The sequence below is a fragment of the Pelophylax lessonae genome, assembly GCF_965119305.1.
Source record: "Pelophylax lessonae genome assembly, chromosome: 3".
In the NCBI taxonomy this organism is placed as follows: domain Eukaryota; kingdom Metazoa; phylum Chordata; class Amphibia; order Anura; family Ranidae; genus Pelophylax; species Pelophylax lessonae.
The window spans coordinates 635,800,842-635,825,800 of NC_138770.1; the positions used below are offsets into that span (position 1 = coordinate 635,800,842).

Below are 24,959 nucleotides of genomic sequence, written 5' to 3' on the forward strand. Positions count from 1 at the left end.
TGATTAAGTGATGATTTATGGCCTTCCATGCAGGACAGTTCTGTGAGGACTTATAGCGCCCCCTTGAGCTCCCCTGGCTATACAGTCCCGTGACACACAGATGTATTCAGCTGTATCTTACTGCAAAGAAAGTTCTGTATGTACAAGTTGTAAGTATTATAGATTGGTATGACCATTATTGCTCTGACATGTTTTGTAAGAAGATGTTATCATTGTATCCATACTTTAGATTGACCATCGTGGTCAATCAAAACCATCATGTCTTCCTGATGAAGATTTTCTGAAACATTGAAATGTGTTGGGTTTTCCTCTATGACGAAAAACTTTATTATTAATTTTGCAGTATATTTATCACATTTGTAATTAATGGTTTATATATGTTGACGGTTCACATTTATATCAGAAGGTTTTATTTATGTGTACTATAAGTAGCACAACACTTTTGTATTTATAATTTTTTGGTGTGGGAACACATTACCGGTGTGTGCTGCAGCTCTTAAAGCAGTAGTAAACCATGGCAAAAAAAAAAAAAACACGCCTTTAAGGCAATTGCATATTGTGCTAGTACGCATCACATACTAGCACATCATTAAATACTTACCTTAAAACGAAGCGCTCCAGCGGTGCGCTGTCACCAATGAGAGGGCTTTCCTCTTCCCCTGGTCTTTCTTCTGGTTTCGCCACCTCCAGCTGTAGGAGTGTGGCTGGAGCCGCGATGATGTCACTCACGCGCAAGAGCCCTTGGTTCTGCCACAAAGCTCTGAAGGCCCGACACCGGCTGCATGCAGGGAGAACATCTCCTAAAGTGTACATGTTTAGAAGATATTAATTTTACCTACAGGTAGGTAATCCTTATAGGCTTACCTGTAGGTAAAAATCACAAAGTTGATTTTACTACCACTTTAATAGGTTTTTTTTTTACATAGTTCGTGAGGTTGAAAAAAAGACATCAGTCCATCCAGTTCAACCTATGATGTGTGTGTGTGTTTGCTGCTAACCGTACATTGAATACCCCTGTATGTTGTGGTCTCTAAGGTGCCCATCTAACAGTTTTTTTGAAACTTTCGATGCTCCCTGCTGATGCGACTGCTTGTGGAAGAGAATTTCACATTCTTACTGCTCTGACAGTAAAGAACCCCTTACGTATAAGGTTAAACCGTTTTTATTCTAGTTTTAGTGAGTGGCCCCGTGTCTTATTGAATTCCCTTACTCTGAAAAGTTTGTTCCCTATGCTGGGGTCACCAGTACAGTATTTGTACATTGATATCATATCCCCCCTCAATCGCCTCTTCTCCAGAGAGAAAAGGTTCAGTGCTTGTAGTCTTTCCTCATAGCTGATGTCCTCCATTCCCCTAATTATTTTTGTTGCCCTTCTCTGGACTTTCTCCAATTCCAGCACATCCTTCCTGAGGACTGGTGCCCAGAACTGGACAGCATACTCCAGATGTGGCCGGACCAGAGTCTTGTAGAGTGGAAGAATAATCTCTTTATTTCTGGAGTGAATCCCCTTTTTTATACATCCCAGTATTCTGTTGGCTTTGCTTGCAGCGGCTTTATTTGTTTTGTATTATTATTTTAACTTTTTGTAGCACAGAGTCTTTCTACCCATCTACTTATATGTGTTTGTTACCTGTAGATGTGAGGATGTTCTCTCTATAAACACCCTTGTGATTGATCAGCTGCTGATTTTTTATGATGATTTTAATGAAATTGTATTAATATATTTGTACTTTCATAATATTTTGTGTATGTGCCTAAAAAATCTCAGCCAATTGTACACTATTCTATATATGGAATGCGGCACCCAGCAAGATCAGACTAACAGAATCTCTTTTTACATTGTACAGCACTGCGCAAAGCGTTGGCATTAAATAAATCCTGTACATTAATAATATTGAAATCCAACCATGACACTACCTGCCTGGAGTTTGCATGTTCTCCCTGTGCCTGCGTGGGTTTCCTCCGGATACTCCAGTTTCCTCCCACACTCCAAAGACATGCTGGTAGGTTAAATGGCTCCTGTGTAAACTGTCCCCAGTATGTGTATGTGTATGTATATGTGAGTAGGGCCCCTTTCTCACTTGGGCGATTTGTGACTGCAAATTCGCATGACAAATCCTACCCATGATTTTAAACGTTCATAACGTTGCGACTTCAAAGTAGGCAAAGCCGATATATCGAGGGCCGATATGCATTTTTCCCGATATATCGGAAACGGCCCCTGAGGTTACCGATATTTCGGGAAAGTGCATGTACCGGAGTGATGCCTGCAGCTAGAGGCATCACCCTGGTACCGGCGTCCATAGCCGACGGTCAGCTGTCTTGTAATGACAACCGATGTGGCTGAGAAGCTGCTTGGCTGTCATTACAAGGAGCGTGAGGGGACGTCCCCCTCCTCCTGCCGCCTTCCGCGGCTCGCCCAGATCTCCTGTCCCACCGGGAGACCCAGGCAACCAGCCTGCATGGCCGCCAAAGAGAAGACCCGATCAAAGCCGCATTCGGCTCTGATCGGGTCTCCATGTAAAAACCTGGAAGTGATGTCATGACATCACTTCCGGGTACTCGGCGCCAAATTCAAAAAAATTACAGCATTCAAAACAGCCAAACTTGGCGTTTTTAATGCTTTTAAGTGCAGAGGAGGGGTTTGGGATCTTTTAGACCCCCAGATCCCTCCACAAGAGTATCTTTAAAAATAAATAAATAAATACATTTTTATTTTAATGTACGAAAATATCAACCAATATCGACCGATACTGATATGCGATGACCAAAATATCGGTAACGGTATCAGCAATAAAAAGACGATATCGGTCGATCACTACTTCAAAGTAGTCCCTGCACTACTTTGGTCTGACTTTGATGCGACTTGAGGTCCATAGACCTCAAGATTACACAGGCATTGCTTATAGTCGTTTCAGGTCGCATAAGTGTGAAAGGGGCCTTAGATTGTAAGCACCTCAAGGGCAGGGACTGATGTGAATGTAGAATATATATGTAAAGTACTGCGTAAAATGGTCGACGTTATACAAATATCTGTAATAATCATTTCTATCTGAATGAATCTCCATTTCTGTAACTTCATTTAGGCTTAAAAAGAGGAACACACCCCTCACTTTGGATCTGCTTTGGAAATATTACTTAAAATTCCTTCTATTTTAGGAATCCAAATGCTGTTCTTGCATATAATTTTAGCTTGGGGGCATAAAATATTATGTCTGGTTCTTTGTTTCCCAAAGATAAACCAAAGTGGTATGCAGAGATCAGCCAGGTACAAAGAAGAACGACATGACGGTGTACTAAAAAAGCATGGCTGTGAATGCAAAAGAAGATGTAAAGTCAGATATACATACATACATACATACATACATACATACATGACAAAAACTGCGGAAAAAAAGAGAAAAGGAAAAATCCATAAATAGAAGCAACAAGAATTTTAGCCAAGAAAGACTCAAAATGATCTATATAGGAAAATATCAAGTTCTGCAGCTTACACATGCTAATAAAGCATTCATAACAGAGGAACGCCAAGGAACATTAGCAAAACAGAAAACCACACAAGGGGAAAATCAAATAAACACAATACATAAATATATGTGACCGGACTGTGGGAAGGACAAACAGATTTATATGGGAGGCTGAGCGCCGCACCATAGAAAAAAATTGTATATAGAACTTATAGATGAATTAATCATTGCTATATATATATATATATATATATATATATATATATATATATATATATATATATATATATACATACATACACACACCAATCGAACATTTGGATCACTGATCGGTAAAGTGACTAACATTGATTATACACATAAGGACCACCTGCCCGCGCGGCCTGTACAGGCAAAGCAACATACTGGTATGTCGCTGCCCGCCCCCGGTTTTAGTGTGCCCCCTCCCCGCCAAGACACGCTGTGATTGTACACAGAGGCAGTCTGTCAGCAAGTCCCAGACAATGGTTCATGGCCGGGCCTGATGATTAGCTGTATCCAATCAAAGCCAAGAGCCCTGTGTTGACAATCAACAGGGCTCTGTACAGAGTGCATAATCTCTCTGTTTCTTATCCCTCATTAGTACAGTGACAATGTATATTTTTAGCACTGATCACTGTATTAGTGTCACTGGTGAGATCAGTGTCAGTTAGTTAGTCCCCCCCCCCCAGTGTCAGTAAGTGTCGATTTCCTGGCGCACTATCGCAGTCCCACCATAAGTTGCTGATCACCGCCAGTGAGTAGTAGTATAAACAAGAATAAATTCCAATATACTGAATATACCATATCTTGTAGGCTCTTTACCTTTTACACAAACCAATCAATATACACTTTTTGAAAAAAAAAATGTAATCAAAGACATGTAGCAGAATGCATTCTGGGAAAAATGTATGAACATTTTTTTTTATAAAAAACATTTATTGGATAGGTTTTTTAGCAGAAAGTAAAAAATATTGTTTTCTTTTTACAAAATGTTCAGTATTTTTTTGTTTATATAATAAAAAATAAAAAACCCACTACCAAAAGAAAGCTCTGTTTGTGTGGAAAAAAAATGATACAAATTTAATTTAGGATAGTGTTGCATGACCGCACAATTACCGGTTAAAGTAGCGCAGTACTAAACAGCAAAAAATGATCTGATCATGAACGGGGTAAAACCTGGAGCTGAGGTGGTTATCTGGTGACAATGGCACTGGAAAGTGGGTGGGATAATTTAGGCAGCAAGTGAACATGTTGATCCTGAAGTTAATGTGTTGAAAGGAGAAAAATAGGCAAATGTAAGGATTTGAACAACTTTAATGAGGACCAAATTGTAATGGCTAGACAAATGGGTCAGAGCAACTCCAAAACTGCAGCTCTTGTGGGACATTCCCGGTCTGCAGTGCTCAGGACGAACCAAGAGTTGTTCAAGGAAGAGAGAAACTAGTGAACTGGCAAGAGGGTAATGGGTGGTCAAGCCCCTCACACACGCTCATCCAACTCCATCTTTCAAATGGGAATATCCTGTAATACCACTGGAGCTCAGTGTTGACGTCACGCTGCCACCTCCATGTTTGGAACTGGCGGCCATCTCTGTAAGTGCCCTGTGCTATAAGTTATGGCGATCGTGTTTGCCCGAATTTGGATGCCGTTTTTTTCCACCATTTTATGTGAAGTTTTACTTTTTAAAAAGTAATACACTATATTTGGTCCCTTGTGTGTGGCTCCATAGGATGAGCACTTTCCTCCCAGACAGCACCAGAGCTTTTGAGTGTTCCCAGTGGTGAGAAGTGGTACTACCGGATATTCCTATTGTTACGATGGATTAGGATGACCGTGTGTGAGGGGCTTTACTGATACAAACGTGCATATTGCAGGCTTTCTTGGCAGCTTAGGAGTCAGTGAGTTCATCTGAATTAGTTGCTCACAAGTGGTGGAGAGGATTCCTAATATAAGGTGGAAGACAGCACTTCTATGGTGAAAACCTCAACACAATTGGACATTTTATTCCAGTGGACTTTCATTTACACTTATACACCTTTAGTTTACTTTTGGGATTATGTTAGCATTAATACACTGTGTCCATTATTGAGTTAGTGCACAATGTTTTATTATAAATTGTGTGTTTTTTGTCAAATCCTTTTGGATAACTAACTAAAAGCAAGGGTTATCCAGACAACCCTCATCAGCTTTAACAGGTGGTAAAATAAAAGTGTTACTAAACCCACAACAATAAAATCAGTGTGTATATGCAATATGGATGCAATATGGATGTAGATCGTAGCCTTAAACAACTTCGCAGCACTCTAGACAAACAAATTAGATCTTGGTGGGACATTACCACCTTAAGTCAATATTTAAAGGAGGGCATCACACCTAGACGACTTAGGTGGGACATAGCCCCTAATGATGGTCTAGAGACGAAAGAATTAGAAGATAGTTGGTATAACTTCTTCAATGGCTGCGAACAGAAATTATTAGGTCTGATCATTTCAAGGAGAAAAACCAAACTTGAAATGCTGGAAAACAAGGTGAAGGGCCTGAAAGAAATTTTGGAACCTTTTTTAGATAATGCAGAGTACAAAGAGAAAATGAAAAATATCCAGGATCATATAGCTAAACTTGATAAAGATACACAAAAGAAAAAGATAAAAAAATTTCACAGGGATTGTAATGATTATAAACAGGGGAATGTGTATAAATGGCAGGAGGATGAGACTGAAACCAACACACAATCCCGAGATACCACACCTGAAAGGGAGGTTACTTTCACTTTCCCTTCTGAGACACCTACTAGGACACCAGAAAATACTCCACAGACCCCGGTGAGAGTAAATAGGAATGATACCCCATACCAACAGTCCCCTAGATATAATGTCCCTACACACAATAGGTATGACCCCATCTCACCTATTAGCCCTGCTCCCAGAGAATATTATCAAGATCAGAGATTATATGATCAGCAATATAGACCGCCCTATAGAGGGGATTTTTGGGATCAAGGACAAGGGAGACCACCAGGGAGAGGAAGGGGTGGATACAGAGGAAGGGGACAATACTGGGGCCCACCGAGGGGACAGAATTATTGGAGACCGAGAGGCCCCTACAGAGGCCAGTACAGGGGACACAACACACACCCCCCACAAGGAGGAGAGGTAAGAAGAGAGGATGCAGGGGAGGACAGAAGAAAAAGGAAAAGAGACGTATAGGCGCGGGTATTTTTAACCTAAGTAAAAAGATTTTTAATGAGGAGGAATTAGAGATTTTAGATAAAGGATTAAAATATGCACCTCCTAAGCAGTTAAATAAATTTAAAGTTTTTATTGATTTACATAAGTTTGTTAGAGTTTTAAATATTAAAAATTTTTTTTTAACAAACCAGTCACTAGCACTTTAGTAGAGGATGAATACATCCATAGTGGTTTAAGAAATAAGTCCACTTTTAACCCCAAGAACCCCAGAAACCAATGTCTAGAAGTCTTTAAATTGATGGTGGAACAGGATTTAGAGAATATATCAATACACCCCATAAAAGGTAGTAAAGTAATTAAGCAGAGCATAAAGAAATTGGAAAAAGACAATGACATAATTATAAGACCTGCGGACAAGGGGGGGGGAATTGTGGTTATGGACAAAGAACATTACATTAAAGAGCTTAACCGTCTAGTTGAAGATAAAGAGACATATACCAAACTGAAAGGCGATCCAATTAAGAAATTGAAAGCTATGTTGACAAAGAAAATTAAGAAGGCACAAAAAGAAGGGATCTTAAACAAAAAAGAGGCCAGATATCTCATACCAGACCACCCTAAAAAACCTATTATTTATCACAACCCGAAAATTCATAAAAATACAGTCAATCCACCGGGGCGCCCCATTATCAATGGGGTGGATTCAGTATACTCCAGGGTGGGAGAATATGTTGACTACCATCTCCAACCACTTGCACAAAAATGCCCAGCGTACCTAAGAGATAGCAAAGATCTGATTAATCGTATAGCAGACTTAAAGGTTTCAGAAAACACCATTCTAGCTAGTATAGACGTTAATTCGTTATATACTAACATCAAGCAAAAAGATGCCAGCAAAGCTGTAGAATGGGCATTAAAATTGGACAATAAACTCCCGCAGAAACAAATAAATTTCATATTGGAAATCTTAAATATGGCCATGCAAAACAACTATTTTTGGCATGATGGCCAATATTATAATCAAACCAGAGGTGTAGCCATGGGGGCTAAATATGCCCCCACGGTTGCAAACCTCTTTATGAGTAAATGGGAATCGGAAACTATTTTTAAGAGACCCCATACCCCTCTCAAGATGTATGTTAGATACATCGACGATATTTTTATAATATGGGAGGGGTCACATAATTCTTTTATGGATTTTATCTCTGAAATAAATAACAATGGATACGGGATTGGTTTTACTGAAAGTTTTAGCACTCAGGAAGTGAATTATCTGGATCTTACAATTTTTAAAAATGGTAACAATCTTTTCACTAAAACTTATTTTAAGAGTACAGATCGTAATAGCTACATCCCAACCAGCAGTGGTCACCACCCTAAATGGATCTCAGCTGTGCCGAAAGGGCAACTGCTGAGGATAAAAAGAAACTGTAATAGAGATAAAGATTTTAATGAACAATCAGAAGTCCTAATTAAGAGGTTTGAAGAGAAAGGATATAAGAGAAAACATCTTGAGAAAATAAGAAATCAAGTGGGTGGCCTGGAGAGAAAAACATTACTGGCAGATAAACCCAAAACTGTGAACAATAATAGGAGTTTTGAAATTGCATTTTGCACTGAGTTCAATCAACAATATAAACAAGTGGAGAAAAGTATAAAGAAGCATTGGAGCATCTTACTGAGAGATCCTATTTTTAAAAAAATGTTGCCTAATAAACCTAAATTTATTTACAGAAGGCCTCCTGTTCTTAAAGATAGGATTGTTAAGAGTATTCCCAACCCCCCAAAGAAATTAGTTACATTTCTGGATAGAACAGGTTTTTATAAATGCGGGCGCTGTGTGGCTTGCACCACCTGCCGTAAGGACAAAAGAAGGAGCATAAAGAAATTTGAATCCTGGACCACAAAAAAAGAATATGAAATAAAAGAATTTATTTCTTGTAGCAGCACTCACGTGACATATTTGTTACAATGTGAATGCGGCCTGCAGTACGTGGGCCGTACCACAAGGGAGCTTAGAATACGTCTGAGGGAACACATTTGTAACATTAAAAAGGGGTTCCGCAAACACAATTTATCGAACCACTTTAGACTTTTTCACAACAAAGATCCCTCTAAATTAATTTTTTGTGGCATAGATAAAATCAATGCACATTGGAGAGGAACACACATGAGGAGAGCTGTTTCTCAAAATGAAACTTGGTGGATTCAGCAACTTAAGAGCATGATCCCCTCAGGCCTCAATGTAGATTTAGATATTAATTGTTTTATAAATGATTTTTAATTTTATACATTTATATATTTTTTATATTTTTATATAGTTGTAGTTTGCAGATCACCAACTCAGCACACATCACTTTATGATATTCAAGTGTAATTTACATAGGAAAATTATTAATTGATCGATGAGCCAGCGACATATGTGGCTGAGTATTGAATAAAGTTTCTGTTAGTATCCAAATTAGAGTCCGATATGGACATATGGGTGATAATAACTATATGATAGGCTGCTAGGATATTATGGTGCAATATTACATTATTATTGTGTGTTGTTAATATATTGTAGGTGTGTTGTATTTATTTCTGTATGTAGTGTACATATATAGGGACAATCAGGAAGGAGAACCGGAACTGGACGTTTTTTGATTTTATATATACGGTCAAATTAGTTTATCGTTCAGTATACTATACACACGATATGCGTGGCTGGGTTGGCATAGCCACATATATATATATTTTTTGCATACTTTTTTGAATATGTTATAAGTCCACTATATACGGCTTTGGTTCCGGGTGGACTAAGATGGAGTATGACAGTCGGTAAAATGGGGTGGCCCAAGATGGCGGCGTTCCATTTCCGGTCTCCGTCATTTCCGGTCCGACGCAGGTGTTTATGATAATTTTAAATTGTGAATGATATATATAGTAGTATGTGTTCGTGACGCCCTCGCTTTTGAGAACGCTCTGATTGGCGGAGCGAAACGCGTCAAGCCGTCCGAACACGTAGTACGTCATTTCCAGCTGAAACCTCTTCCGGCTTCCGGTTACACGGGTGGAACGCACGGCCATTCGTTTGGCGTCCCGTGGGTTTGCTAAAGGCGGATTGATTCTTTATGTTTTGTAAGTGTATCTTTTTATTGCGTGGAAAATTAAACTTTTAGAACATACTGCACGATGATGGCCCTTTTCTTTTTATGATACTGGGGAGCATCACCTGGATATTCACCTGGATATAGAGGCACAGGAGATCTACAGCTTATATCTGTTGGTGATCCATAAGAGGTGGTTACCTTACACAACCAGTTTTAAGGCGATATTACTCTCTGCTTCTGGTGAGTGTGGGACCGAGAGGGGAGCACTAACTCACAAGGACTGAGCACCGGCACTTTATCCATATACCTTGAGCACGGAGCACTTATAGTAGCACAAGAGACTTGCACTTTATTCAGTTTGGAAGATATTTATTGTTATGAACTTTATATTTATAATTACTTTTGATATATGATATGTCACACATATGAGTTTATTTATAATATTTATGCTGTTATATTTAGAGTAACACTATATTTATATACACAGTTGCACAGTTATTTGCACGAGCACTTTATGATGATATTTATTTATTAGCACAACTGATGTTTATGATGTTTATGGTTTCGGTTTAAGCAGCGCAGGTACTTAGTTTTTCAGTATTGTTTGAAAGGTATCACCTTTTCTACCTAGCAGCAGCTTATGTATTTAATTTATTGATTTATTACTTAGTTATTGGTTTTATTTATATTCACCGAACCGAGGTTTCCTAAGCGCAAGCCCCTCACACTCTAATATGCAGTAAAGCATGCATGTTATTCTGTGAAACCTGAGTTAATGCTCTGCATTGTGCAATACGGCTGTCTGATCCTGTCTTCTCTGATCCTCCCCTTCTTCTACAGTCCCAAATGTATCTCCTGATAGAACTGAGCCCTAGGAGGCACTCTGCACATGCACAGCTTGGTGTGTATTGAAAGAGAGTTTTATTTTTCTTGGGAGGGTGCATGTGATAAGCACAGGGCCAATCAGCACTGTCCAGACAGAGGGTCAGGGGTCATGCAGCCTCATTGGACAGTCAGAGGAGAATGAAACTCCTCCTACAAGCTTTAACCAGGCACTGATAGAAGGCACAAGACTGCTAAATACCGCTGATGAGAAAATGTATTTAGTAGTTTATATTTACTAAAATAATTGCATTTCCATGTTCTGCGTACGGTGGAGGACCAGATATAGTGACTGCAGGATGCTGGGTTTAGTAACACTTTAAGGCTCAAACTGCCTGCTTTTACTGCCCATGTAATTGAGACCTACCTGCATGGAGACAAAAGTATTCTTTGCAGGCTCAACCACCAACAGGTTTTTTCAACCCTACAGATGGAAGTATTCCTTTTTTTTATTTTATGATTATTCACTTGCTGTAATCTATATCCTGACAAGCCAGGTACTGCACTCTCAGGAAGTGATATCTCATCTGATCCTCCATGTTTTTCTTTTATCTATAAAAGCCAGGCAGCTGTTATTGTCAAACATGTTCAGTATGTTCAGTAATAGCAGCCAATGTATTTTCTGAGCACAGGTTTTCTTTAAACAAGTTCCCTTTTTACACATTTTACAGTTTTGAATAGTCACATGCTGCAGATAACATCCTGATGTACTTTAGGCTTCCCTATCTTGTCTGCAGATCAGATCTGCTGCAAAACGATTTGCGCATTGTAATACAGACATGGGCGTCATAGAACTGAAGATGTAAACCACACTGGGGACACAACAAGTCTCACCCTGCTGCACTACGTCCAAAACTTCTCCTGTGACAACACAGGAAACCAAGATGCGGTTGTTGTACATCATTGTAAACCTAGATATTCTAATACAATAACATCAGCGCCTAACAAACAACAGATTATTGATACCCATCAATAAATCGTATGATGCTCCCATTCACAATAAAACTAAAAAATTGCATTGCTCTCAATTAAATTCCTAAATAATTTGTGATAGAAAAAGTGTAAGGTGGCCATGCATAGCAGACCCAGAACATAAAATAGTAAATAGGTGATATCATGTTGACCTTGGCTGCCCCACTTTTCATTTAAAACAGGATGAGGCATTTTGTACTTCATAAAAATAAAATTCACTGGTTTCTACTTTAACCACTTTGGGTTCGGGCAATTTTTTCATTTCATACACATTTTTCTTTCTTTTTTTTTTAAACTGGTTTTTACTAGGAAAATACTTAGAGCCCCCAAACGGTATATATTTTCTGAGAGCAGAGGCCCTGGAGAATAAAACGGTGGCTGCTGCAATTTTATGAAAGTGGAGCTTCACCCAAAAGAGGAAGTTCTGCTTCAATGTCTCCTCTCCCACTACTTGTAAAGAAATGGCACTTTTGGGAAGTGGGGGGGGTGGGGGGAGGAGTGGGGGTGGGGCGGGTACCTTGTTTTGACAGGAAAAGTTCTCCTTCCTCTCGCAGTTGTCTAGGATACATCACAAGTCCCAGAAGACTATGAGACCATTCACAATGCATAGCGCGGCTCACGCACCTGCAGTGGGCACCCGGCTGTGAAGCCTCAAGCTGCCACATCCAGGTGTCCACAGTTAACATGCCAAGGAGCACACTGCTGGATAGTGGGATCTTGACAGAAGTTCTCCTCCCACCCCACAGTCGTCTGGGATACATCACAAGTCCCGGAAGACTATGAGACCATTCACAATGCATATCGCGGTTCGCGCACGTGCAATGGGGACCCGGCTGTGAAGCCTCAAGCTGCCATCAGGTGTACATTTTTAGGAAAATATACACTAAAATGATTTTTAGCATGCACAAATACAATACACTACTCAGTTTTTGTGGAAAATATGACGGATGATGTTGTGTAGATTAGATACCAAACATGTCAAGGTATAAAACTGAGCATGCTCATGAAATTGGGACACATTTGGGTACCTAAGATGGTCCATAAGTGATGCTTTAAAAGCCTTTACAGGTAATCACTTTAGAGTTAAAGAGGAAGTAAACCCTCCTCTGCAAGTTGTACCTATAGGTAAGCCTATGATAAGGCTTACCTATAGGTACTGTAAATATCTCCTAAACATGCACCGTTTAGGGGATATTTACCTTACATGCAGCCAGTGACATCACTAGTGCATGCGCTCTGAAGGAACAGCCGCTGGTGCTGTTCCTTCAGAGCCCAGTGCCGTGACCGTCGGGAGTGACGTAACCGCGGCTCCAGCCAATCAGATTGCCGGATGCCGCAAACCCGGAAGAAGGGCAACAGAACATGTCGCCCATGAGAGAGGTGAGCGGTCGGCACTTCGGGGCTTCGTTTTAAGGTATTTCATAATGAGCTAGTATGCAATGCATACTACCTCATTATGTGTTTGTCTTTCAGGTGTTTTTTTTTTTTTTCAAAAAAAAAATTTGGAGGTTTATAACCTCTTTAACTGCAAATTATGGCCCGGGAATTACTGCTCTCACTCCAACATGTGTGACAATACTTTACATGTTTGGTGCAATCGCTGTTTATATAGGAGTGTCAGACCTATGCACACGTTTGCATTTGCGTTTATGCACAGACAGGGGTGTTTTTTAATTTATTTTAAATTGTTTCCATTTATTTTATTAACATTTAACTTTATTGCTAATACAATATTGCCCCCTTGTGATAGCTTTGGTCAGGTGACCAGTACTTTTATGAGGACATCAAGGGTTTATTAGCCCCCCCTATGTCTCCATTGCTCTCCAAAGCAACTAATCAAGCCCTCCAAAACTGACAGATCCTCACATCAACACAACAATGTAGATGACCTATCCCCTGGCAGAACACACTGATCAGCGCTTGTAGCCATTGGCTACAAGCGTTGATCGAATGCTGGTTTTCCAGCAGGACCGTTAGACTGGCTTCTGTTATACAGACAGCGGTTCTCATGTACTATGTTCCTGCTGAACTGCCCGATCTTCGGTACGTGTGTACCGGGCTTAAAACTACTTATCAGAACAAAAACAGTATAGTTAGAATAAATGGATGGATTGATTTATTGTTGACTGGTTACAAAGGAGTGACAATAAAAAAAGCTTACGCGTTTCAATGACAGCCTTAGTACGACTAAGGCTCTGGCTGAAACGCATCAGATTTTTTGTTTTATGGTCACTTCTTTGTAACCAGTCACCAATAAATTGCTATACAGTGTTGCCGGCTCAACCTATGCATTTGTCTTGTTTTGGTGTGCACGGACACACTGAGCCAGGGCACCTGTATGTGGATCTTGCAATCAGATTGGATGCTCCTCGTTGGGTACCCTGCTCCTCTCAGACTTCGGTATAGTTAAAATACTGGTCCTGTCCTCTTCTTCATAAAGTAGAGAATTGGTCTCCAAACTGTGGCCCACTAGCCAGATGCTGTTCTTTGCTTGCCTTTATACAGCCTTTGGAATACTAATACTCCCACTGATATGAGGCACTATTCCTCCTACTGACATAAACTATGAGGCACCATTCCTTTTACTGACACCAATGATGGGGCTTAATTCCTCCCACTGATTTATATGATCAAACACTATTTCTCCTGCAGACACCAAAGACAGGGCACTATAGCTCCCATTGACACCAATAGTGAGGCATTACTCCCTCCCCTGACACCAACCATTCAGAGAGCACAGGAAAGCTGGCAATGCATGGCTCACAAAGCGTTAGGGAGACAGTAACTACAGCCAATCACGTGCCTTCACTGTTTGGGTATTCTGACATCTGTAGATGGGATCTGGCAGTGGGTGACTCCTCCATCCACAACGTTAGGGGGGAATCTACTGAAAACTTTATGGCCAGCTTAAGTTATTGACTCACCAGATATTTGGAAAGATTACCAGGGAAATGTGTTTACTTGCATGTACGCAAACAACATGTTTTGTTGCATTTGGGTGTGAAGGGGGTCTTCAGGGGTACCATTAAATTCAATATATATATTTTTACCTATTTTATTATAATATTTTTTTTGTAATACTGTTTTATTATTATTACTTTCATTTAGCCAAAACTTCTATCACAAGGGATCACAAGGGGGCTAACAACCCGAGTATGTGATAACATGGGCAGGAGATAGGTCCTCCTTATGGGGACATAAAGAGTCCATCAATGCCTCAATGTCTCCCTTTCCCTTCACTGATGCTAATCAAGCACATGTCACGCTTGATTAGCTGCTTTTCTGGCTAAAGTTGCCAAAGAATGACTGCCGTGAACCCAGAAGTGGCGTAATACATATAGGTTCATTAGTTGCAGAGGAAATCGGGGAATGGATGTCCCCTAAAACTCCTCCCGCTTTCACAAATAAGTGCAATTAACACAGTCCTGGAGAACCAGGGAAACATGGCAGACAGCTGAAGCGAAAGGGGAGATTGTTGTAACTTTTAGGGCTCATTCGTTTTCGGCTCGCTCTTCAGAGAGCATTTGAGTTGCATCTCCTGCTTTAACCCCATGAAGTCTGACTAGCACACCACAACTGCATGCATACAGTTGCAGCAGGTTGCAGAGCAGCTCCATTCAAGCAAGGCATCACAGCTGCAGCCGCTGCAGCTAAAAAGGGAGCTGTTGAAGGGCAGAAAAAAGCCCGCTCAACTGCTGGATTTTAAACCCCACAACTGCTAGTGTGAACGAGTCTTGTAAAAATTATCACTTTTACTTAAAAGTCATGAGTTTGTTTAAACGCCTTGAATATCAGCACATTCATAAATGCACCTTAGTAGAAAACAGGGTTAAAAGATTCAACAAAGAATGCCAAAATTTCTGCAAATGCTTTGTTAAAAAAAAAAAAAAAAATATATATATATATATATATATATATATATATAAATATATATATATATATATATATATAAATAAATCAGGAGTTTAACCACTTCCTTCACTATCCAAAACTAACACTTTAGTGGCCCCTGGAGTGTTGACTTCAAGGGCTAGTGCCTAAATGGCCTTACCATACACTTTTTTTTTTTTTTTTTTGCTGGCCTTGACCTTCACTCTGCGTTCACATACCTTGAATCCCGCCTTTTCCGAGATAATTGCTGATGGTAGTCAGGATGTCGAAAAACGCTGCTCTGGTTACCAAACACGGATTTTGCCTGAAACATCAAAAGAGAGGAAAGTTAAACACTAAGAGCCATTTATTTAAACACAGGGATGCTGTATGTTTTATATAACGATGACAGAAATTGTATGTTTTATATAATGGCGGCAGAACCTAATCTGTAACTGAATCAGATTGCCATCCCCTGTGGCCATGAGATAAATATTCTGGAACACACAATGATTGGTCCTGTGTTCCCCGGCAAATGTATTTCTTCGCTGTAATTCAATCTAGGCCGTGCGCATATGATTCTGATCAACACACGAGCTGCAAAGCTAAACCAGCAATTGAAAATCACATTATATCAATAATGAGAAGTGCTCAGGGCTGCTATGCTGTCATTAAAAAGACTGAAATACACATTTTATAGATCTAGGAGTTCATTTCTATGTTATTTTGTTCATAAAAGGCCTATGGGTATAACTGGCGGCAGACGGGAGGATGTCCAGGCCACTTGGGGCAGCATCATTTAGACACTACAGAAGTAAAGGTGGAGTCCGCTCAAAACTGTTCTTTTTCAGTTAATGCAGACAGGCTGATGCTTGATCTCTTCTGGTGCTCCTGTTTCATATAACCTGTCACCATCTTTGCCTGGGCAAAGAATGTTTTGGGTAGGCTGCGTAAAAGCAGCACAACTTGGATACATGTTACCTGTGAGATTACCTTAAAGGATATGTTCACTTTTTAGAAAAAAATAATAAATGCACATTTTTTTGCAGGTAAAAAAAAAATGGGATTATTGTACTTACCGTAAAATCCATTTCTCTGAGTTTTTTGTCGGACACAGCGCTCCATAAACCATAACTAATTGGTTATATTGCCTCCTCCAGGAGTAGGACTAGGCAGAACAAAAACACCTGGCTACGCCCATGGGCCATCCTCAGTTTTGTATATAACCCCCTTCTCTGCTCTAGGTAATCAGTTTAGTAGCAAGCAGTATTAGAAGTATCAGAACTCCATAGAGGGGTGGGTGCTGTGTCCATCGATGAACTCAGAGAAAGGGATTTTTGCGGTAAATACAAAAATCCCATTTTCTCTTTCGTTCATCGAAGGACACAGTGCTCCATAAATCATAACTACTGGAACGTTCAAAAGCAGTTCCAAAAGGAAAATGAGGGGTGAGGAAAATAACCCAAGGCTAAACAAAGTGCCCTTAACCAGGACATAGGAGCCTTAACTGGGTCAAAGGAGCACCGTATGAAAAAATAAAAGTTTAAAGAAAAACACCCCTCAAGAGGGAACAGCCCCTCTTAAACAACAGCCTGCAAAACGTTGTGGCCAAAAGAAGCATCCGCAGATGCCAAAGTATCTACTTTATAGAATTTTGTGAAGGTATGCACCGACGATCAAGTGGCCGCCTTGCGAATTTGTGATATTGATGCCTAATGACAAAAGGCCCAAAAAGCACTCAGCGCCCTAGTAGAAGGTGCCATGACAGGGAAAGGTGGAAACTGACCTTTAATGGAATAGTCTGTCTGATCCATTTAGAGATGGTAGCCGAAGAAGCAGCCAGCCTTTTTCTTGGTCCGTCCATAACCAGAAAAAGTGAGTCTGACCTCCAAAAGGAATCAGTAGCTGCCAGATACACCCGAATCGCATGAACCACATCAAAGGTATGCAAAGCAAATTCCTTGGGATGACACGGCTTGGAACACAAGGAAGGCAACACATTGTTCTCATTCAAATTGAAGTCAGAGACAACTTTGGGCAGGAATGATGGACATGGACGAAGAACCACTTTATCCCTATGGACCAGCAAATAGGGACTGCAACAGGATAATCCTGTCAATTCCGATACCCTGCGGGCTGAGGTAATAGCCACCAAGAATGCCACCTTCTGGGATAACGTAGACAAGGCAATCTCCCGAATATATTCTCAAGTGGAGGTTTCTGGAGAACCGAAAGCACTACATTTTAATCCCATTGCGGTAAAAAAGACCATACAGGTGGAGCCACATGTCGTACCCCCTAAATGAAGGTACGAACTAAAGAGTGCGTAGCTGGGGGATGCTGAAAGAAGATTGCCAAGGCAGACACCTGGCCCTTGATGGTACTCAAGGCCAACTTCTGAACAATGCCCCGTTGAAGAAAGGTTAAGATCAGAGCCACAGAAAAAGATTGATGATGAGCACCAATCGACTCACATCAAGAAATGTATGCTTTCCACATACGATAGTATATCTTGCTGGAAGCTGACTTCCTCTCAAGGCCAACTTCTGAACAAAGCCCCGTTGAAGAAAGGTTAAGATCTGAGCAACAGAAAAGGATGGAGGATGAGCACCAATGGACTCACACCAAGAAATGTACGCTTTCCACGTACAATGGTATATCTTGCTGGAAGACTACTTCCTCGCCTTCACCATAATAGGGATCACTGATCCAGACAAACCTCTATACCTCAGTATCTGGCTTTCAATAGATAATCCATCAAAACCAGCGGCTGTAAAGCAGGATGGTTTATTAGCCCTTGGGACAACTGGTCTTCTCTGAGAGGAAGCCCCCAAGAGACATTTACGGTCACCAGGATGATTGGAAGATCCTCGCTCTTGGTTTCTCACAGGAACTGCGGAAGAAGCCTGAGCCAAGAATGATACTAGCCCTACGGCTCTTGGATGCCTGCAGCGTCTGCTAGAGGAACCCGTGATCTCACCACAAACTTCGGTATCCAGAGCCAACCTGCTTAAGGAGCTGCATGTAGGATTGTGCAAACAGAACTGTCTTGAAGGTGGAAACCACCAGACTCAGAACTTGTAGGCAAATCAAGAAAGAGAACTATCTGTGTGACAGCAGCCAGTGAATCATGGCCTGTAGTTCCTGAAATTTGTCCAGAGTAAGGACCACCCTAGTCAGAATAAAAATCAGACCTATGTATATCAATTCCCTGGACAGGGATTGGGGGGACCTTAGGTAGTTTGGACATTGCCTGAACCTTTGCAAGAATTAAATCTGCACAAGGAGACTCAGGACCTAAAAAACTTGAAAAGAGCAAATTGTGCCCCCCTTTTTGGGTACCCCCAAAATAAACATTTTGCGGATCTCCTTGATGCTCACAAAAGTAGAACAAAACTTTTTATTTTCATTTTGGATAGAGTAAAGGAAGGTTATAACCCCTGTTTTATTTATTGCCATCTGTGCCCAATTGCAGAGATTTCCTTTCACTTCCTGTCCCATAGCCAAAACACGAAATTAAAGGAAATCCCTGCAAATTAAGGGAATCCCTTAGGGACCCCAAGGGCACGAGAACTAGTGTCCCCATTGTCTATTCGTTTTCTAGGGGCCAACCAAAAATTTGGAATTTTGGGATTTTCTTACTTTCACTTTCAGTGCTAATGGTAAACAGGACAAATAAAGAGGGTGAATCTCCTCAACGGGGGCACAGACAGCAATAACAACTGACAGGTGTTCTAATACTTCCACACAAAACATTTTGCCTTTAGTATTACTTTAACACTCCCTCCCCCTGTGGGATTTTTTTCTCTTTTCTTGGCCCCCATTGCCAATCCAGCCTAGGTCAGAACATGTACATGGTCCTGTAGCCTCCTGGTATACTTACATAATATCTTCCAGGAGGCTGCAAAACCTGCACACAGAGCAGTTGTGGTCCAGCATATTATCAAAGCTGGCTGCCTACACTCAGAAGAGGCAGCCAGCTAAAAAGGACCAAAATGGCAGCACAAGACCCACTGTTTGGCACCCACAGGACAATGCTGGATTCACAGTGCGGGTCAGTTTGCGCTTTAAAGAGCACTACAGTACTACAAGCGGGAAAAAAACATTGGGGATGGGGGGGGGGTATACCACTTCAACTTGCAGTGTTGTCAATCTCTTGCTGCGCCTCTTTATGTGTGAAGAGGGAGAGAGAGCAGCGCTGGCACAGCACTGGATCAATATAGGACTCAGCTAAGTATAAAGGGAGGTATTGGGGGATACACATATTGAGACATTTTTTTACCTTAATGCAGGGAATGCATTAAGGTAAAAAAAATGTCTTGCCTTTACAACCACTTTAAAGTGGTTGTAAAGGCACACAGTGTTTGGCACACAGCCAATCAGGAGACAGAGGGGGCTGGGCCAAACCACGGCCCCAGTGTGAATTGACACAGAGCATGGACTGGATTGCCCACATTGCAAGCTGCTTGCTGTGGGGGTACTAGACAGGAGGGAGGAGCCAGTAGTGCCGGCGTGGGACCCGAGAAGAGGAGGATCTGGGCCACTCCGTGCAAAACCACTGCAGAGCAGATAAGTATACCATGTTTATTTTTTAATGAAGAAAAAAAAAGCTTTACAATCACTTTAAGCTAGAAATACTTGGCTTGAATTCCTGCTATACTGTCCGAAATCCAAAGGCTGTGTCAGCACCACTCAGTTTGACATAAGTCAATTTAAAAACCAACTGATCCATGTGGAAAATTGTCAGCCAAACAGCAACTGAATCCTATCAGATGCAGTCACAGTTCAGGTTGCCAGGCAGCTAAGGGTGCTGTGGCTATCTGAATACAATATCCAGCAGTGCAGACTCTTCCATACATGCTGTTTAGCGTGAATATGGGAATCTACTGGTTTCTCTTCTTCAGTCTGCAGCTTTATGTGTATGGGTGGCCCCAGATCTAATAGTTGATGCCTCCCAAATTTCTTGACCTAATGCTGGAAATATAAGCAATCTCCCAGCTCCTGAGTATGCATATAAAACATTAATTACAGAACCCCATACGTGATAGGGCTTTGGATAACGCTGAGGCTCTGATATTTGACAAACTTATACTGTACATACTCAAGGGTCAGTAGACAAGGTGCATTAATAATGTGGTCAGGGAGCTGATAGAGCGGGATGTGTGCCCTCTCACCACTAACACACAATTCTGAGAGTCTGCCTTGGAAGGCTAAAAAACGGATTGGTTTCTATGGGAAAAACTGACCCTTTCCCCTTAGATACCTTTGTATGAAGACTACTGCATAGGAAGGAAAGCCGTTATTTTCCAGCGTTGTCTTAGTGTAGGAACACCATTTATCCTGTAAAGTGTCTTTCAGTTGACACTGCCAATGCAATTAATAAGCCCAATAATTCACATTAAAGAAAAGTGCCCGGTGTTTTTTTTGAAGTTCTGAGTGAGAAGACTAGAAGAGCGGATGGGAGAGAAGAAGGAACCAGACACAGGCTTTGAACAGTTACAACATCGGAAAGGTGATCCAACAGTAATAATCTGCTGTGCCAATGATTACAAATGAAACAAGACGTATATTTCCTTGCCTGGGACAGAACATATTGCAAATGTGAGGGGGAGGCTGAGAGGTCTTGAAAAACACAACCCAGTTACTGGTCTCTACAGAGGTCCACACAGCTTCTGTGTGATATGTTCAGGTCACTCCGGTACTCCCTTGGTCTGCAGGCATCATGGAGGAAGTGATAATATTTTACTTAAGTGTTGAATATAGAGGACATATTGTCACCTAGGGCTACAGTGCATCCGGAAAGTATTCACAGCGCTTCACTTTTTCCACATTTTGTTATGTTACAGCCTTATTCCAAAATGGATTAAATTCATTATTTTCCTTAAAATTCTACAAACAATACCCCATAATGACAATGTGAAAGCCTTTTGTATGAAATATTTGCAAATTAAAAATAAAAAACAAAAAAAATCCCATGTGCATAGGTATTCACAGTCTTTGTCATGACACTCCTAATTGAGCTCAGGTGCATCCTGTTTCCACTGATCATCCTTGAGATATTTCTACAAATTGGAGTCCACCTGTGGTAAATTCAGTTGATTGGACATGATTTGGAAAGGCACACACCTGTCTATATAAGGTCCTACAGTTAACAGTGCATGTCAAAGCACAAACAAAGCAATGAAGTCCAAGAAATTGTCTGTAGACCTCCTAGACAGGATTGTATTGAGGTATAGATCTTGGGAAGGGTAAAATAAAAATTTCTGCAGCATTTAAGGTCCCAATGAGCACATTGGCCTCCTACATCTGTAAATGTAAGAAGTTTGGGCTCACCAGGGCTCTTCCTAGAGCGGACCATCCGGCCAAACTGAGCAATTTGGGGAGAAAGGCCTTAGTCAGGGAGGTGACCAAGAACCATATGGTCACTCTGACAGAGCTCCAGCGTTTCTCTGTGTATAGAAGAAATCTTTCCAGAAGAACAACCATCTCTTCAGCACTCCACCAATCAGGCCTATATGGTAAAGTGGCCAGACAGTTAACAGTGCATGGCAGAGCACAAACCAAGCCATGAAGTCCAAGGGATTGTCTGGGGACCTCCGAGACAGGATTGTATAGAGGCACAGATCTGGGGAAGGGTACAGAAACATTTCTGCAGCATTGAAGGTCCCAATGAGCACAGTGGCCTCCATCATCCTTAAGTGGAAGAAGATTGGAACATTGCCTGGCCAAACTGAGTGATCGGGGGAGGAGGGCCTTAGCCAGGGAGGTGACCAAGAACCTGATGGTCACTCTGACAGAGCTCCAGCATTTCTCTGTGGAGAGAGGAGAACCTTCCAGAAGAACAACCATCTCTGCAGCACTCCACCAATCAGGCCTGTATGGTAGAGTGGCCAGACAGAAGCCACTCCTCGGTAAAAGACACATGACAGCCCGCCTGGAGTTTGCCAAAAGGCACCTAAAGGACTCTTAGACCATGAGAGACAAAATTCTCTGGTCTAAAGAAAGAGATTGAACTCTTTGGAGTGAATGACAAGCACCATGTCTGGAGGAAACCAGGCACCACTCATCACCTGACCAATACCATCCCTACAGTAAAGCATGGTGGTAGCAGCATCATGCAGTGGGGATGTTTTTCAGCACCAGGAACTGGAAGACTAGTCAGGGTCAAGGGAAAGGTGAATGCAGCAATATACAGAGACATCCTTGATAAAAACCTTCTCCAGAGTGCTCTGGACCTCAGAATGGGGTGAAGATTCATCTTTCAACATGACAACGACCGTAAGAACACAGTCAAGATAACAAAGGAGTGGCTACGGGACAACTATGTGAATGTCCTTGAGTGGCCCAGCCTTGAACCCGATTGAACATCTCTGGAGAGATCTGAAAATGGCTGTGCACTGACGCTCCCCATCCAACCTGATGGAGCTTGAGAGGTGCTGCAAAGAAGAATGGGAGAAACTGCCAAAAAACAGGTGTGCCAAGCTTGTAGCATCATACTCAAAAAGACTTGAGGCTGTAATTGGTGCCAAAGGTGCTTCAACAAAGTATTAAGCAAAGATTTTAAACAAACTTCTTTCATGTTGTCATTATGGGGTATTGTTTGTAGAATTTTGAGGAAAATAATTAATTTAATCCATTTTGGAATAAGGCTCTAACATAACAAAATGTGGAAAAAGTGAAGCGCTGTGAATACTTTCCAGATGCACTGTACATTCAATTACAGAACAATATCTATCCAGGGTAAAGCCCCCACTGTTGACATGATACCACCCAGAAGACTTGAAGATTTGTGCAAGGGGATGTGTTTGTTGAACAACTAAATATTAAATTGTACCAACTGTCACATGGGCTTCTCATGGAGACGGTAGATAACTGTTTCATCACACATTACACAGCCATGGCTTACTGCTGTGACCATCAGGAAACCTACCCTGACAAATGATATGCAACCATTGCTGCAGTGCAGGCAGAAGAAAGTGACTAATAATAAAATAAAAATGACTGTGCCACTGTCATAAAAAACAGCTGCAAGCACCACAACACAACAATGTTGCGCTATTAAGCAACAAGCTCCTAATGAAGTAAAGTGTTGCATATAAACATATACAATTGTGTATATTGAAGATATCAATATCCATAAACTGCATAGAATTGTGCAAAAAAAAAAAAAATGCAAAATAGCAAATGTGCAAAAAAAACTTCACATAAAGTCCAAATATGTGCGATATAAATAAATATAAAAACATAAAACATAAACGCGTTTTCAATTTATGCCCCTCCCTTCTAAATTATGAGCTCTAATGAGCAGGGTCCTCTAATTCCTCCTGTATTGAATTGTATTGTAACTATACTGTCTGCCCTCATATTGTAAAGCGCTGCGCAAACTGTTGGAGCTATATAAATCCTGTATAATAATAATATGTTTGATGGGATTAATTTCCACTATTGTCACACTGTATATTTATTTATATGGCACACATTTGGATTTTATAAAATTAATAGTGCTGCGCAAAAAATATATATAATAAATAATTAAAGAACTATCAATCAGTGAAAAAATTATAATCAGTGCCAAGAAAGTAATAATAAGCATAAATATGATAAATAATATACAATAAATATGCAACAGTCCAAAATAGATATCCCCGTGATGAAGACATGTGGTCCCTTGTGTCGTCACGCGTAAGGGAGGGGCAAGGACGGACGGGGCGCTTCGCTATCAATTGGTGAGACTGTCGGCTGCTGGTGCATACTACAGGCAGACGCGAACGGCGTCTCCCGCTATACCACCACGATATTATCGCTTTTCCGGATGGATTGTCTCTACTGTTATGACCGTGTGAAGGTGCATGTTATGCACTTTTACATATGAGTGAGATTATCTACTACTTTTTTATTTAATAAAAGTTTTATAAGGATTTCATGCACTATTGTGAGTTCTCTATTTATACATGATGCTGCATTGAGGGATACGTTATACCAGCCTTAGTTATTTCGGATGAGAGGAGTCATAAGGATCCGGATGGATGTTTACTAAGATCTCCTATATATACGCTTTATTGTATATATCCTAAAGGTGAGAACCCATTCACAAGGGGGTGCACGGTTGTTGTTTCACTGTGACACTCTGGTCACTCACCATTGGGAAACACTAGCCACCTGCAGTTGGCTGATTCACTGTTATAGGACTGTTTGTTTTCAGGACTATTGTTCATGTGGATTAATTAATTATTGGACTTCCTTTTGCAATATTTGCACATATATACAGTTTGCACATTTTTTTTATATACTGAATATATTTTTTACTGGCACTTTTATTGCATTTGCACTTTACTATTTTGGACTGTTGCATATTTATTGTATATTATTTATCATATTTATGCTTATTATTACTTTCTTGGAACCGATTATAATTTTTTCACTGATAGTTCTTTAATTATTTATTATATATATTTTTTGTGCAGCAC

At 40.8% G+C, this 24,959-nt stretch overlaps 1 protein-coding gene across 2 annotated transcripts in view; it reads right to left on the reverse strand.

The window, feature by feature from the left end:
* THADA (THADA armadillo repeat containing) overlaps positions 1 to 24,959 on the reverse strand; it is a 1,178,628-nt gene that overhangs the window by 303,887 nt on the left and 849,782 nt on the right. For both annotated transcript variants that reach the window (XM_082249837.1, XM_082249838.1), the window contains exon 31: positions 15,732 to 15,817. In XM_082249837.1, coding sequence (XP_082105963.1) covers positions 15,732 to 15,817 — 86 coding nt within the window. The remainder of the gene's footprint in view (positions 1 to 15,731; positions 15,818 to 24,959) is intronic.